General features: G+C 38.4%; 1 protein-coding gene and 1 pseudogene across 2 annotated transcripts in view; both read left to right on the top strand.

Annotated features, from left to right (window-relative positions):
- The window catches only part of SYTL5 (synaptotagmin like 5), a 114,072-nt gene that overhangs the window by 18,176 nt on the left and 77,806 nt on the right, over positions 1–18,090 (top strand). For both annotated transcript variants that reach the window (XM_090263929.1, XM_090263928.1), the window contains exon 2: positions 8,461–8,670. In XM_090263929.1, coding sequence (XP_090120055.1) covers positions 8,461–8,670 — 210 coding nt within the window. The remainder of the gene's footprint in view (positions 1–8,460; positions 8,671–18,090) is intronic.
- On the top strand, positions 6,376–7,847 carry LOC149991605 (cytoplasmic protein NCK2 pseudogene; annotated as a pseudogene).

The following is an 18,090-nucleotide window of genomic DNA, read 5'->3' as shown; positions in this document are numbered from 1 at the left end:
TAATTACTATGTGTCGAGCTGTGCTTAACACTTTATTTAATGCTCACAACAAGCGTATGAAGTTGTAGCTATTATGACTTTTACAGAGGGAACATTTTGAGACAGAGCATTAGTTCTCGTTAAGTCTTGAGGCACAGAAAGCTTAATTGTCTCAAAGTCTCAAAGGAAATAATTGGTAAGGCCAGGGTTTGAACCCAGGCCCTCTAACTTCAGAGCCCTATGCTCTAGGCCACTAGTACAATGTATAGTCCTCACTTGCTCATTCTCTCTCTTGAGCCTTGGTGTGCTCTTCTAGATGAGATTAGGGATTGTTTAAACATATCAAGGAATCAAAGATACTTTTTGAATTGTTATCTGAGGCTCCCTCTTCCAGACAACTAATTGCTTCCATTCTAAAATCCCTGTCTTATTTGGTGCACAATTGTGTTCAGTTCAACTGGGACTAGACAGGGCAACAAGGGAAAATAATGCCACACAAATGTAAGAGGAATTTTAATGAAAGCAATTCCTGATTTGAAAGGAATGTGTCTATTCAAAGATGAAACAAGCAGTCTTTCTTTTTTTTTTAAATTTTATTTTTTGGTTTTTAAATTACAGTTGCCCCATTTTTACCCCATTGCTCCCCCCCACCCAGCCTACCCCTTCTCCCACAATCATATCTCTCCCCATTGTCCATGTCCATGAGTCATTTATACACGTTCCTTGACTAAACCCTTCCCCTATTTATCCCCCTTCTCTCCCTCCCCCCTCCCCCCTATTGACTGTTATTCTGCTCCTTGTTCTATTTAGTTCATTTGTTTATGTTGTTCTTTAGTTTCCTGTATTAGGTGATATCATATGGTATTTTGCTTTCTTTGCCTGGCTTATTTCACTAAGCATAATTCTCTCTAGTTCCATCCATGTTGTTGCAAATGGCAGGAGTTCCTTCTTTCTCTCTGATGCATAGTATTCCATTGTGTAAATGTACCACTGTTTTTTAATCTACTCATCTATAGATGGGCACTTAGGCTGTTTCCAGCACTTAGCTATTGTAAACAGTGCTGCTATGAACATAGGGGTGCATAAATTCTTTTGAATTAGGGTTTTAGGATTTTTCGGGTGTAATCCTAGCAGTGGACTCGCTGGTTCAAAAGGCAGTTCCATTTTTAATCTTTTGAGGTAATTCCATACTGTTCTCCATAGTGGCTGCACCAGTCTGCATTCCCACCAACAGTGCAGTAGGGTTCCCATTTCTCCACATCCTCCCCAGCATTTGTTGTTTGTTGATTTGTTGATGATGGCCATTCTGACTGGTGTAAAATAGTATCTCATTGTGGTTTTTATTTGCATCTCTCTGATGGCTAGTGATGTTGAGCATTTTTTCATGTGTCTATGGACCTTCTGTATGTACTCTTTGGAGAAGTGTTTGTTCAGGTCCTTTGCCCATTTTTTAATTGGGTTGTCTGTTTTCTTGATGTTGAGTCATATAAGCTCTTTATATATTTTGGAGATCAGTTCCTTGTCTGAGATATAATTGGCAAATATGTTTTCCCATATGATTGGTTTCCTTTTCATCTTGCTGATGTTTTACAAGCAGTCTTTCTAATGCATTGGACATTTTCAATGATTGAATAGAAAGAAATGAATTTAACATATTATCAGAATATAGAAGTGAAAATATTCTATCATTCATCTATGGTTGAGATCATTCATCTTTTTCTTATTTAAGATTTAAATTAAATATAGGTAATCAATTCACATATTAATATGAATGTATCCATGTCACAGCAAGGAAATGTAAAGAATAAACTGATATTTTAAAATACAGCAACATCTGAGCTTATCTCAAATGAAGAATTGGTGTTAGCTGGAATTAAATGTCTTCAATGGCTTTTTCCCTTTTTTTTCCTTTGTATTCTTCATCAGTTTTTAACAGTTGATTTTGAGCAATATTTACCTCTGTTACACTTTTCTATCCATCTCCCATACTCCACTTCTCTTCAGACAAGAAAAGTTAGGGGTAGGAGAAATAGTTAGATTTTTATATTTTCAAGAATCAGAATAGTTTTGCTTACTGGACAAAAATGTAGAAATGGACTTAAGGAAAATGAACAGAGTTCTGGAAATTCTGATCAAGTAATTGAGATTGTTCTGTAGTTTTCTCAGGCTTGTGTTACTTTTTTGAAGTGTGATCTCAGTTTAAGCCAATTTTAATTTGACTTTATTTCTAGTGGATCCAACATTGTACATTTTTTATTTTCTCATTCTTTTTTTAAATGACGGCTCCATATTGTAAAGGCCTCTATAATTCACAAAGCACACTACTGTACTTGATTACCTCTGGCCCTCGCAAACATCCCCAGAGGAAGATATGAAAGGAATTATCTTCATTTTTAAATTGAAGTAGCTGAGACCCAGAGATGTTAAGTGAAATGCCCAGTGATACCCAGTAAGCAGCTGAATTTCCTCCCCTCCCTCTTTTTCTCTCTTTCTCCTCTATCACCAAGTAGCTCTTACTTATGCTTTCTTTTATTCATTCCCTTAAATGCTATCATGTTCCAGCCACTGCTTATGTGTGTTAAAATACAAAGCTGAACAAAACATTTTATATATACACATGGTCTTGCTCTCTTAGAGATTACAGAGAAGTTGGTGAGACAAACCAGTTAAAAACAGCTGAATAAAGGTATAATTAAAAATTATGACATGCGCTGTGAAGAAAAAGAAGACAGTTCTGTGAGTGTAAGACAGGTGTGGCTCAGTGGATTGAGCGCTGGCCTGACAACCAAAGGGTCATTGGTTCAATTACCAGTCAATGCCTGGGTTGTGGGCCAGGTCCCCAGTGGGGGTGCACATGAGAGGCAATCACACATTGGTGTTTCTCTCCCTCTCTCTCTCCCTCGCTTCCCTTCTCTCTAAACATAAATAAATAAAATCTTTTTAAAAAAAGAGACAGGAATCTGCTGTAGATTTGGCAGTCAGAGAAAGCCTCACTAGGGAAGCAGCAGTGAAGCTGAAGCATAAAGGATACATGGGAGCCAGCCAGATGAAGGACTAGGCTCTATGTTTATCAGTCAGGATAGACTAAGTGATGCTACAATAACAGCTTCAAATTCTTAGTGCCTTAAAACAATGAAAGGTTATTTTTCATGCTACATGTCCATAACAGGATAGATAGGGACTTTTTCATGGCATCCTCAGATCAAGACCCAGACTTACAGAGCAGACACTATTTGGGACATTGCTATGCTCCATGCAAAGAGGAGGGCATGTGGAAAACCAAGCATTTGCTTTTTACAGTTTTTACCTGGAATCCCATGCCACATTTCATGGATTGATGCCAGTCTCATGACCACATCTTATGTCAATCTCATGACCACATCTAATGTCAAGAGGGTAGAAATGTGCAGTTTCAACTCGTTTTAGTTTCATAGCCTCTCTTGCAGCTAGTGGTAGTGATGGGAGCACTTCCAATTCAACTTTTGCTTTTCTGTTAAGAGACAGGTTTAAGTGACACCGTCTTTTCCTTCTTTCTACTTTAAAACTGTACACTATGCTGGAGCTGCTGGGCCATTTTGCTTAAGAATGATAATCCACATCTTGAAAATAGCGGACCATCAGGATAAAAGAAATCCTTAAACTTATTTTGCAGCTGAACAAACAACTGCCCATTCTGGATTTCTTGTGGTGTGTGTCTGTGTGTGTGTAGGGGTGGGGGATGAAACTGATAATTTAAGCCTGTTACTTGGCTCTAGAAGCATTTCTAGCTTATGTGTATGACAGAGACGAACATCCCAGACACTCGGCTTCCTCAGATAGTTCCTAATACAGGGCCAGCAATGCTGGAACAAACTGGGTCCATCTTGCTTTGTTAGTGCTGGCTAGTAAAGCTCTCTTCTAGCTCCCTATAATTCTCTTTCTCCTTGGTACTAATTCTCCAATTGCACAATTTCTTTACTTGATTGCAACGGACCTCTTTTACCCTCTTCCTTGAGTGTCTAAAAATGACTGTGTCTACTACATGTGAATTATCCTAGACATGATTTAATTAGGTCAATTTCTGAAAAATATGTAAGCTGCTTAATATTTTGTACCAGCCTATGGAAATCTTCCCACATGTCTTAGAGATAAGCTTTAAGAATATGTGGCACAATGGCACCAATTGCCTTAGGAATTCCCCAGATAGTGTACTTGGACCTTTAAGTCATTGCTTCCCTGTGACCTGATTTATACAGAGCTCCAAGTCTTTTCAGACTCCAGATCTTTGAACTAAGTGAACTAGGTGAAACCTGATTGCTAAATAAAATCATGTCAGTAGAGCACAAAGAAAGATGGAACCTAAATTTTTGTCTTTATGACCATAAATTCTCCAAGTGGTATCACTCTACTTTAAGAGGTTAAATTTAAGGCACCTGATTACAGTTTTTTCACAGAAGAATTTGCCTCTGGAAAATCCTGGAATACCCCATTTTTTCAGTTTTCTACTCTTCCCCTCCACCACCGGCTCCAGCCTACTCAGATAGTACTGCTGTCTAGGATTGTTGTCTTTGTTCTACTCATTTTGATCACTGTGTTTCCTTATCATTGTTGCATGAAATGTAATAGATTTTGAATAGGCAATGTTTTATTTATCCTGTGCCCTGAGGTGTTCAAATTTTCTATTGTGCTTCTCCAAATAATATAGTTGTGGTCTTAAAATGAGAACACATTCTGTGCTTTAAAAATGTGTAGTTTTACAAGTTTTTTTTTTGTTTTTGTTTTTTTTCAAAAGTAAATTGTGTGGACATTTTCTTACACTTAATGCCATGAGCCAGTTGCTCATGGAGAAAAGAACATGAGGGTACTTTGTAAATTTTAAATCAGCGATTAAGAAAACCTGTGTTATACATTGTTGTCATTTGTGTTTAGATAGGCAGAAGAGTGAGGACTTAGGCATGCTCTACTATATGTCTGCCTGCTGCAATATATGAATCATCTTGCATCATTTGTCCTTTTCTATACTAATATGAAGGATAATGGGAATCTTTAGTAGATGTCCTGCTTGACTTATTTTCCTCTCTGAATATCAGAATGCAATAGTATACAATATGCACACAATAAATGCTTATTGGATGGATGCATGAGACAATCAAAGGTTTTGGAAACCTTAGTCTTTACTTTTATAATTCCACATTTATGAATCTCTCATTAGACTAGGAATTAAAAGACCTGGCTTCTGGTTTTATTTATACTGCTTACAACATATAGTATGAAACTCATAATGCCTCACAAGTTAGTCTGAAGGTCTCAAGGACATAATAAATAGTTTTAAACATTTAAGTACCTTATAATTTAACACAGAATTGGGTCTTGAGCAGTATGTACAAGAAACTGAAGTCATTGTTCTTGCCTTTGGGAAGATGCTAGTCTTGCTGCATGTAACAAAGCACAGCTCCACAAATGTAAAAGGATATGGTATCAGATATGTGGGATGACTATGCTTTTTTTTTCTGGATCATACAAATGTTATGTTGAAGAAGGGATTGGATATGGATAGCATAAAGGAATGGCATGTCTGTGAAGCATTTAAATGGAATGAACCTGTCATCTAGATTAGTGTTTTCCAAATTTGCAATATATAGAATAAATAAGGAAGCTTTTAAAACATCACTGCATATACCACATCTGAAATCAATTACATCAGAATGGGAGTGTGGAATGAGGCTTGGGAATCAGTATCATTTTTTGTCCAACTGAAATCTTCCCGGTTGATTCCAGTGCACAGCCAATTTTGTTACCAAATGTTCCAAAGCTATGCTTCTCAAACATCAATTACTTGGAGATTTTGTAAAATGCATAATCTGATCCAGTAGGTATAAGATAGGACATGAGATTCCGAATTTCTAACATACTCCCAGATGATGCTGACACTTCCAGAACAAGGACCACACTTTGAATAGTTATTTTCTAAAGTGTGTATAAATACACATGTCAGGTAGTAAAAGAAGGGACATGGAAGAAGCATTTATTTAGTACCTATGTGCCAGGCATTGTGATGGTATCTTTATATATATTATGTCATTTAATTTTGAAAACAGAAAGTAATATAATGATGTGAATATTATGCCTATTTTAGAAATGAAGAGTCTTAGGTTGAATGCGTAAATCATTGTCTAAGTTGGACAGCTATGTATGATGCAACCTGAATTCAAACATAGGCATATCTGACAGCAAAGCCCATAGATCAAAGGAAATTGTTGGAAACCCTCAAATGGTAATAAGAAGCATTTAGATCTGAAATGGTAGGCAATGTCTTCGTAACAAACTCTTCATTGGATCATCTAAAGAAAGTTCCCCTGTTTCCAAGTTTGATTTCACACTCTTGCCTCATGTAGTATATCTATGCAAGTAAAGAACATGAGGGGCTGCGGGAGGCTTGGTGGCGGGAGGATCGCAGCGCCCGGGCTGGCTGGGTTCGGCCGGGCCGGCTGTATCCCCCGAATGGCGGGAAAAGGTAGCGAAGCAGACAAAGAGCGGCGCCTGAGAGGGCGCAGTCGCTGCCCCAGGACCCGCGCCGCTGCCCTCCGGCCTCGGTGAGCGGCAGGTGCAGAGGACAATTCAACCACCAAGCGGTTCTGGGAGAGATTGGTGTGTGACTTTCAAGACATCGACTGGAACTCCCATATTTCATATGTTCCTCTTCTACAAATGATTTCCAAGACCATAATACTCTGTTGAGATTTGAGTTGGATTTGAGAATTTGGAGAATTCCTGCAGCTTTTTAACTTCAGAAGTGTAATCAGCTGAAAAATTCACTTTTTGAGGAGTTCTACGTTTTGCCAGTCATCTTAGCTGAGCACCAAAGAAGGATTCCATGAAAGAAGACAGAAGAAGTCATTGTTATAGCAAAGTGGGACTACACTGCCCAACAGGACCAGGAGCTTGACATCAAGAAGAATGAGTGCCTGTGGCTGCTGGATGACTCCAAGACGTGGTGGCGGGTGAGGAACACCGCCAACAGGACAGGCTGCGTGCCGTCCAACTACGTAGAAAGGAAGAACAGCCTGAAGAAGGGCTTCCTGGTGAAGAACCTGAAGGACATGCTAGGCCTTGGCAAGACCAAGAGGAAGACGAGCACAGGGGACGCGTCCCCGACTCCCAGCACTGACCTCAAGTACCTAGCCAACGGGGGCAGCGCCGACCGCATATACGACCTCAACATCCCGGCCTTCGTCAAGTTCTCCTACGTGACTGAGAGGGAGGATGAGCTGTCCCTGGTGAAGGGGTCGCGTGTCACCATCATGGAGAAGTGCAGCGACGGCTGGTGGCGTGGCAGCTATAATGGGCAAATCGGCTGCTTCCCTTCCAACTACGTCCTGGAGGAGGTGGACGAGGCGGCCGCAGAGTCCCCCAGCTTCCTGAGCCTGCGGAAGGGTGCGTCCTTGAGCAATGGCCAGGGCACCTGTATCCTGCATGTGGTCCAGACACTGTACCCCTTCAGCTCCGTCACTGAGGAGGAGCTCAACTTTGAGAAGGGGGAGACCATGGAGGTAATCGAGAAGCCAGAGAATGACCCAGAATGGTGGAAATGCAAAAATGCCCGAGGGCAGGTCAGCCTCGTCTCCAAAAACTATGTGGTGGTCCTCAGCGACGGGCCACCCCTGCCTCCGTCACATGCCCCGCAGATCAGCTACCCAGGGCCCGCAGGAAGTGGGTGCTTCACGGGCAGAGAGTGGTATTACGGGAACGTGACACGACACCAGGCCGAATGCACCCTCAATGAGCAGGGCCGCGAGGGCAACTTCCTCATTAGGGACAGTGAGTCCTCGGTAAGTGACCTGGGATCACAAGGTCTGCCAAGCCTGAGAGGTTCCAGGAGAAAGCAGTAAATATGTGTGTGTAGATGTGTATATATTGCACAACATGTGCCATCCCTTTCCAGATTATGTGAGCAGACTGGAAATAGCAAAAGAATATTAGGGCCTCATATTAACACAGATGAATATGATTCATCTATATCATCTGTATAAGGTGCATCTGTATTGTATACCTACGCTGGCTTTGAGTGTAGTGACTCATCTATCCATAATTGCCACTTATTCCCCAGGGGGGTGGGGGGGTGCCTTGCAGATGTAAGGGAAAGTAAATGTTTTTATTTCATGAAAAAAGAACATGATATCATGCATGCCTCTGGGCTGAAGTTGTGCTCCAATGTTATGTTATTGAGGATCTCAGAGAAGTTACAATGCAATGTGAATAAATACTAAGAGCAAATAATAATGCTAGTAAAGGATGCCAAAATTCTAAAGTAAAACACGTTTTTCAACTACTGATGTCAAAAAATCATTGATCCTGTAGAGAGAAATTGCGTTTTCTGAAAGTCTTTGGCTCTGACTTCTTGATTATTTTAAATGTTCTTCATATTGAAAATATCCCTTAAATAAAGATAGTTCAGCTCTTCTCTTTGTTTTTTATTAAAGTGATTTTGTTCTCTCCTTTCAGGAAGCTTAAAAATGAGCTCTTAGAAGCAAAACGTAGAAGTGGAAAGACTCAACAAGACACCAGCAGAGTCTGTGTTCACTGTCAGAAAAACCTGGGCTTAATATTTGATCGGGGAGACCCATGCCAGGTGTGCTCACTGAGAGTGTGCAGTGAGTGTCGAGTGTCAGGCCTTGATGGCAGCTGGAAGTGCACTGTCTGTGCCAAAGTCACGTGAGTTTCTTGATTTTGCTTGGAAAACCAGATTCGATGACTGAAGTGATCTGAGTGGGGAAAACAAGAAAGAAAAAGAGTATTTAAAATTTACAGATAGAATGTGGGATTCAAAAATAGCCTTGGCAGGGCTCTGGTGTGTGTGTGTGTGTGTGTGTGTGTGTGTGTGTGTGAGAGAGAGAGAGAGAGAGAGAGGGAGAGAGAGAGAGAGAGAGAGAGAGAAAGACTATTTTTATTTTCACTTTTTAGTATATTTTATTGATTAGGCTGTTACAGTTGTGCCAATTTCTTTTCCCTTTGCTCTTCTGCACCCAGTAACCCCCTTCCCTCCAGCAATCCCACACTTTGTTCATGTCCATGGGTAATGCATATAAGTTCTTTGGCTCCACCCTTTCCTATATTATTAACTTCCCCCTATCTATTTTTTACCAACCAATTATGCTTCTTAATCGCTGCACCATTTCCCCCTTTCTCTCCATTCACCATCCCAGTTGATAACCCTTCAGATGAACCCCATTCCTATGATTCTGTTCCTATTCTGGTTGTTTGCTTAGTTTTTTTTTTTTTTTTTTTTTTTTTTTTTATTCTGTTGTTGATAGTTGTGAGTTTGTGGTCATTTTAAGGTTCACAGTTTTGATATTCTTTTTCTTAAATAAATCCCTTTAACATTTCATATAGCAATGGCTTGGTGATGATGAACTCCTTTAACTTTATCTTGTCTGGGAAGCACTTTATTTGCCCTTCCATTCTAAATGGTAGTTTTGCTGGATAGAGTAGTGTTGGTTGTAGATCCATGCTTTTCATCACTTTGAATACTTCTTGCCAGTCCCTTCTTGCCTGCAAAGTTTCTTTTGAGAAATCAGCTGCTAGACTTATAGGCACCTCTTTGTAGATAATTCTCTTCTTTTCTCTTGCTGCCTTTAAGATTTTCTCTTTATCTTGAACCTTTGGCATTTTAATTATGATATGTCTTGGTGTGATTGTCTTTGGGTCCAACTTGTTTGGGACTCTCTGTGCTTCCTGGACCTGTATGTCTATTTCCTTTACCAAATTTGGGAAACTTTCCTTCATTATTTTTTCACATAAGCTTTCAATTCCTTGCTCTTCCTTATCTCCTTCTGGCATTCTTATGATTCAGATGTTGGCATGTTTAAAGTTGTCCCAGAGGTTCCTAAGCCCCTTGTTTTCTTCAATTCTTGTTTCTTCCTTCTGTACTGGTTGACTGCTTATTTCTTCCTTATGTTACAAATCACTGATTTAAACCCTGGTTTCCTCCCCTTTACCATTGGTTTCATGTGTATTTTCCTTCGTTTCACTTAGCATAGCCTTCATTTCTTCCATTATGCATTTGTCATACTTAATCTTGTCTGTCAAGTCTGTGAGCATCATTATCACCAGTTTTTTGAGCTCTGCATATGTTAGGTTGGCTACTGCCTTATCACCTGGTTCTCCCACCGGCACCTTGATCTGCTCCCTTCATTGGGCCATATTTTTTTGTCTCCTCAACTTGACAGACTCCTATATTTGCTTCTGTGTCTTAGGTAGAGCTGTTGCACCTGTCTGGATGAGTATTTCTTCTTTGTTTCTCGGTTGGACTTCCCTTCAGTTTGATTTTCTGGAGCTTCTGGTTGTTTTTATAGTTTTAGGGTAGAGGCATTCTTTCTTAGTTGTGAAGGGAGATGTAGCATGTCTACCTATGCCTCCATATTGGCTGGAAGTCAGTATTTTTATTTCTTAACACTATAATGTATAGTAAAATTAGAAGCCTCACAGAATAAGGTCTCCTTCTGCATTTGAAAACCATACAGGAGCTTTCTTTTATTAGGGTCCAACTTGGCTCTAGCTGGCTTTTTTTTTTTTCACTGTTTTTTAAAATTGTTTTTCAATTACAGTTGTCTCATTTTTCCCCCATTACTCCCCCCACACACCCACCCCTTTTCCCACAGTCATTCCCCACCCCGTTGTCCATGTATCATTTATACATGTTCTTTGACTAGACCCTTCCCCTACTTATCCCCTTTCTCTCCCCTCCCCGATAACTGTTATTCTGTTCCTTGTTCAATTTTTTTCATTTATTTGTGTTGCTCATTAGTCTCCTGTATCTGGTGATATCATATGGTATTTTTCTTTCATTGCCTGGCTTAGTTCAATAAGTATAATTCTCTCTAGTTCTATCCATGTTGTCGCATATGGCAGGACTGTCTTCTTTCTTTATGCTGCATAGTATTTCATTGTGTAAATGTACCACAGTTTCTTAATCCACTCATCTCCAGATGGGTACTTAGGCTGTTTCCAGCACTTAGCTATTGTAAACAGTGCTGCTATGAACGTAGGGGTGCATGCGTTCTTTTGAATTGGGGTTTCAGAATTATTCGGGTATAATCCTAGCAGTGAAGTCGCTGGTTCAAAAGGCAGTTCCCTTTTAGTTTTTTGAGGTAATTCCATACTATTTTCCATAGTGACTGCACAAGTCTGCATTTCCCACCAACAGTGCACTGGTGTTCCCGTTTCTCCACATCCTCATCAGCATTTGTTCGTTGATTTGTTGATGATGGCCATCTGACAGGTGTAAAGCGGTATCTCATTATGTTTTTTATTTACATCTCTCTGATGGCTAGTGATATTGAGCATTCTTTCATGTGTCTTTGGACCCCCTGTGTATCCTTCTTGGAAAAGTGTTTGTTCAGGTCCTTTGTCCATTTTTTTAATTGGGCTGTCTGTCTTCTTGGTGTTGAGATGTGTGAGTTCTTTATATATTTTGCAGATCAATCCCTTGTGTGAGATATCATTTACAAATATATTTTCCCATATGGTTGGTTTCCTTTTCATTTGGCTCATGTTTTCTTTTCCTGAGCAGAAACTTTAGTTTGATGTAGTCCCATTTGTTTATTTTTTTCTTTATTTCTCTTGCCTTAGGAGATGTATTGGTATAAATATTGCTACATGGGATATCTGAAATTTTCCTGCCTATGTTTTCCTCTAGGACTTTTATGGTGTCACGTCTTACATTTAAGTCTTTGATCCATCTTGAGTTTATTCTGGTGTGTTGTTTAAGTTGGTGGTCTAGTTTCATTTTTTTGCACATCTCTGTCCAGTTCTCCCAGCATCATGCATCATTTGTTGAAGAGGCTCCTTTCACTTCATTTTATGCTCCTTCCCCCTTTGTCAAATATTAGTTGGCCATATTAGACCTGGGTTAATTTCTGGGCTCTCTATTCTGTTCCACTGATCTATCTGTCTGTTCTTATGCCAGTACCACACTGTCTTGATCACAGTGGCTTTGTAGTATAGTTTGATGTCTGGTATTGTGATTCCTCCGGCTGTGGTTTTCTGTCTCAAAATTGCTTTGGCTATTTGGGGTCATTTTGGTTCCATATAAATTTTTGGAGTATTTGTTCTAGGTATGTGAAATATGTTGTTAGTATTTTAATAAGGATTTCATTGAATCTGTAAATTGCTTTGGGTAGTATGGACATTTTAATAATGTTGATTCTTCCCGTACATGAACATGGTATTTGCTTCCATTTATTTGTATCTTCCTTAATTCCTTCCATCTGTGTTATGTAGTTTTCTGAGTACAGGTCTTTTATCTCTTTGGTTAAGTTCATTTCTAGGTACTTTATTTTTCTTGTTGCTATAGTAAATGAGATTTTTTTCTAGATTCCATCTCTGATATTTTATTGTTGGTGTACAGAAATGCCTTTGATTTCTGAATATTGACTTTGTACCCTGCTATTTTGCCAAATTTGCTTATTATGTCGAGTATTTTTTTAGGAGTCTATAGGGTTTTTTATGTACACTATCATGTCAACTGCAAATAATGACAGTTTTACTTCTTCTTTTCCAATTTGGATGCCTTTTGTTTCTTTTTCTTGTCTGATTGCTGTGGCTAGAACTTCCAAGTCTATGTTGAATAGGAGTTGAGAGAGTGGACAGCCTTGTCTTGTTCCTGACCTCAGGGGGGGATGCTTTCAGTTTTCGTCCATTGAGTATGATGTTGGCTTCTGGTTTCTCACATATAACCTTAATTATGATGAGGTATGCTCCCTCTGTTCTCATTTTGTTGAGTGTTTTCATCATAAATGGGCGTTATACTTTATCAAATGCTTCTTCTACATCTATTGATATGATCATGTGATTTTTATCTTTCATTTTGTTTAGGTTGTGTATTATATTTATTGATTTGCAAAAATTAAACCGTCCTTCCATCCCTGGGTTGAATCCCACTTGATCGTGGTGTATGATCTTTTTGATGTATTGCTGGATCCTGTTTGCCAATATTTTGCTCAGGATTTTAGCATCTATATCCATCAGCAATATTGGCCTGTAATTTTCTTTCTTTGTTGTGTCTTGACCTGGTTTTGGAATTAGGGTAATACTGGCTTCACAGAGTTTGGAAGTTTCCCTTCTTCTTGGATATTTTGGAATAGTTTGAGAAGGGAAGGCATTAGTTCTTCACTAAATGTTTTGTAAAATTCCCCTGTGAAGCCATCTGGTCCAGGGCTTTTGTGTGCTGGGATTTTTTTATTACTGTTTCAATTTCACTCTTTGTTATCGGTCTGTTCATGCTTTCTACTTCTTCTTAATTCAGTTTTGGAAGATTATATGTTTCTAGAAATTTGTCCATTTCATCCAGTTTGTCAAGTTTCTTGCCATACAGTTGTTTGTAGTAATTTCTTACAATCCTTTGTATTTCTGTGATATCGGTCATGATTTCTCCTCTTTTGTTTCTGATTTTGTTTATTTGGGTCCTCTCTCTTTTTTTCTTGATGAGCCTGGCTAACCACTTGTTGATTTTGTTTATCTTCTCAAAGAACCAGCTCCTACTTTTTTGATCTTTTGAGTTTGTTTGTTTAGTCTCTATGTCATTTAATTCTGCTCTGATCTTGATGATTTCCTTCCTTCTTCTTGGCCTAGGCATGATTTGTTGTTGTTGTTCTAGTTCTTGTAGCTGTAGGGTTAGATTTTTTATTTAAGATTCTTCTATCCTTTTCTGGTAGGCCTGTATTGCTATGAACTTTCCTCTCAGGACTGCCTTTGCTGTGTCCCATAGGTTTTGGGCTGTTGTGTGTTCATTATCATTAGTTTCCAGAAACTTCTTGATTTCTTCCTTGATGTCATTGTTAACCCATTCATTATTTAATAGCATTTTATTCATTCTTCATGAGTTTGAATGTCTTTGATTTCTTGTGGCCTTTCAGAAGGCACAGACAATTACCTTGGGGCATTGAGACATTTTGAGTGACAGGCAAGATAAGTATGAAATATCAGGCTGCCCTGTCCACATTAGCTGAGGGATGTAACTGGAGTAATTCCCGAATTTCTTGCCAACCTAGTTCTTAAGAAAGGGTGAAGGGAGAAAACCTCCTTATTCACTTCTGTTTAGCCTATTGGAGTATAGTGGCCATAGGTTTCACTGTGCCCATCTGGATGCAAATCAAGAACCATTGTCTTCTAAGTTCAATGAAACTGGAGTCTAAAGCGTGATGTGGTCTCTATGATTCCTGGGGCCTCTAAAATTCTGTCCTTTTGAGAAGTCTCCCCCTGGATTAACCAATAAGTTTTCTCCCTTCCATGGTCCCTTTATCTCCTCTACTCTGGGAAGTACCTAATAATTTCATTTTAAGGCAACTCCATATTAATCTCTGTTTCCTGTGGTCCAGGTGGGGAGTTGGGTGCTAGGATGCTGGAATTACTTCAGGTTGGTTAGGTTTTATTTGATTAAGTTTATCTTTTCCCCTCACTGACACACCCTCTTATAGGTATTAAGAGGCTACTTTAGAAGGAAAGTGAATAGTTTAGTAGTAAGACTGAGTAACCTTCCATTCCCAACTTCTCTGAAGAGCTACTCTGTGTTCTATTGAGGGTTCCTATATTCAGTGATTGCATTATTTTTCAGGATTTATTTATTGTTTTATTTTAAGAGAGAGGGGAAGGGAGGGAGAAAAAGAGGGAGAGAAACATCTATCAGCTGCTTCTCATATGTGCCCCACTGGGGACCAAACATGCAAACCAGTCATGTCCTCTGACTGGGAATCAAACCAGCAACCTTTCACTTTGCAGTGCAACACCCAACCAATTGAGCCATGGATGGCAATTACATTATTTAGCTGATGTTGTTTTCCCTGTACTTTTTCATAAATTTGATCTTGAACTAAACAATTGGTGCTATGTTTCAGTACTGGAATGAGGTAACTTCTCCCTCAGAAATGAACCAATTACATTATTTTATTACTTTCTTTGGATACATTAATTTACTTAAATAACCATCTTTAATACTTTGTCCCACATAAGTAAATTCCTTTCAGTGCTTCCTTTCTATATTTAGCAGACATCCTTTATCAGATCTTGGGGAATGAGCACTGTTAGAATCATTAACATATGGGCTGCAACATAGCCCTTCTTGACCTTTGTATTCTTTTCCAAAACTGAGTTTAGTCATCTGTATTCTTTTTCTCTGGGTGATGTGATTCTTTGCTAGGGAAGGAGGGACTGTCCTCTGCACTGTAGGCTGTTTAGCAGCATCACTGGCCTCTACCCAGTAGATGCCAGTAGCACCCTTCCCCACTTCCAGTTGTGACAATGAAAAATTCCTCCACATATCCCCTGAGGAGCAAAAGTTGCCCCAGGTTGAGAAGCACTGGTGTACATCTCGGTGAATTATCATAATTTCTGTGTCACCATCACTCAGGTGAAAAAATAAAACATCACTAACATCCCAGAAAACTTTCTCATTCCTCTTCCCAATCATTGCTCCCTTTTTATTCCCCAACTATAATCACTATGCTGCTAACACCATAGGTTAGCTTTAATTTTTTATATAGCTGTTCTTCGATTTATTAATGAAGTTACATCCAGATAAACTCATTGGAAGGTGACAATACCATAAGTTCAAAATGCAGTAAGTTGAAAATGCACCTAACCTATTGAACATTATAGCTTAGCCTAGCCTACCTTAAATGTGCTCAGAATACTAAAATTATCCTACAATTGGGTTAAATCAGCTAACATGAAGCCTATTTTATAATAAAGTGTTGAACATCTCATGTAACTTATTATACATATATTTTTTGCACCATTGCAGAATTGAAAAATTGTAAGTGAAGACATTGTATGTCAGGGACTGTCTGTACTTTATATAAATTGAATTATACAGTGTGTACCAGCGAGGACCAAAATAAATAAACAACTGGGAATTATCTTCTGGAGGGCAGGCCCCTTGTAGCACATGCTTCTCCCACTAGATGAGTGTTCTAAGAACACGTACAGTATTATGTTGTAGACACCCCTGTGATAGGTGAAAATCCGCGAAGTAGGAACCTTACATTTATTTTAGTATTTACATATATTTTAAGGCTTTATAAATCCTTCCTACATACTTACAAACCATTCCCAGTCCTTTATTAACCTTTCCCACTCCCTTTTTAACCTTTTCCACACTTTTATAAACACTACTTATGTTCTTACACATATACACTCTTAAACCTATGTAACTTTAAAAACATATGTATACAGTACCACAAAATCCTGCGATATAGCAAAACGTTTGAGATAAACAATTAAATATAATTTTTTTAAAATCCCGCGTTACAGTGAGGCTGTGATAAGTGAACTGCGATATAGAGAAAGACTACTGTATATCAGTGTATCAGGTGGTGTTGATGTGAGAGGCTGCATTTGACTTCAGTGAATTATTTTTGAAGACTCCTTCATTGCATCTGTCCATTTTATGATGCGTGATTTATGAGCACAGCTACCCACACAGAACTGAGCGTTCATCAGTTTTTGATCAAAAATGGCATGACCCCTGTCCCCACCTTCCCTATTCACTGGATCTCACCTCAAGCGCCTTTTGTTTGTTTGTTTGTTTTCCCGGATGAAAAAGTCCTCAAAGGGAAGCGTTTTGCCAATGTGGAAGAGGTGAAAGAAAAAACAGCAGAAGCACTAAAAGACATCAAAATTGACGAGTTCAAAAACTGTTTTGAGAGTGGAAAAAACATCTTGATAGGTGTATTGTATCAAATGGAGAGTACAGTACTTTGAAGATGACTGACGTTTAAATGTGTAAGAATAAATACACAAATTTTTATAAATAAATTCCAGTTTTTTGGTTTCCCCTTGTATCTGTTTATAACTTATTTTGGTTAATGTTGTATTTTTGAAATTAATCCGTTTTTGCTTCATATAGTAGTCTGTTAATTTTCACTGTTTTATGATTTACATTTTATAAATATGTAAAGATTTATATACTATTCTATGATTGATAGACATTGGGATGTTTTCAGTTTTCATCTCTTACAAATAATGTTATAAATATTTTTGTACATGTCTCTTGCTGTACATGTGTATGCATTTCCATTGGATATGTACATATGAGTAAAATTCCTGGGTCATGGAATATGCCTATATTCAGTTTCAGCAGGATGCCAAATAGTTTTTTAAAGTGGTTGTGCCACATTACCCTCTCATTAGCAATGCATGAGAGTCGCAGTTACTTTACATTTTTACCAGCACCATTTTTTCCTCATTTTTGTAATTTTGCTGGGAGTCGTGTGGATTTAACTTGCGTTTTATTTATTACTAATGAAAATGAGAATATTTTCATAGCCTATTGAACATTCCTTTTTATGAAATGCTAGTTCAAGTCTCTTGCCTATTTTTTTCTATTGGATTTTCTGTCTTTTACTGACTGATTGGAAGGAATTATTTGTATAATCTCCATACAAGATGCTACTTGTGTTATGTCTTCTCCTACCTTTTGATTTGCCTTTTCATTTGCTTAACTGTGCCATTTGATGAGCAGAAATCTCTAATTTTCAGAAACTCAATTTATTCATCTTCTACTGAATAATTAGTGGGATTTATTTTGTATCGTGATAAAGAAAACTTTCCCTAACTACCACATCATGAAAATATTCTCATATGTGATGTTCTATAATTGTTATTATTTTAACTTTTACCTTGAGAATTACAGTGTACATGGAATTGATTTTTGTATATGCTATGAGTTAAGGATTAATTATTATATTCTAATATGGGTATCCACTTGACCCAGCAGCATTAATTGAAGAGAACACCATATTCATTGGTCTCCAGTGTAATCTTCAAAAATCAAGTGTCATTTCTAACCACTCTATAATGTATTTAACATTGTGCCAATGCCACATTATTTTTATTTTTATTTAATTTTTTAAAAAGTGTTTATTTATTTTTAGAGAGGGGGGAGGGAGATAAACATTACTGTGTGAGAGATACAGTTGCCTCTCACACACCCCCAACTGGGAATGTGGCCTGCAACCCAGACATGTGCGCTGACTGGAGATTGAACCTGAAACCTTTTGGTTTGCAAGCCAGCACTCAGTCCACTGAGCTACACCAGCCAGGGCTGCCACATTATTTTAATTACGTAGCTTTATAATA

The sequence above is a fragment of the Furipterus horrens genome, unplaced genomic scaffold, assembly GCF_987537825.1.
Source record: "Furipterus horrens unplaced genomic scaffold, mFurHor1.1.pri manual_scaffold_17, whole genome shotgun sequence".
NCBI classification, from domain to species: domain Eukaryota; kingdom Metazoa; phylum Chordata; class Mammalia; order Chiroptera; family Furipteridae; genus Furipterus; species Furipterus horrens.
The sequence above is the reverse complement of the archived record's forward strand: the minus strand, read 5'-3'. Positions and strand labels throughout refer to the sequence as shown.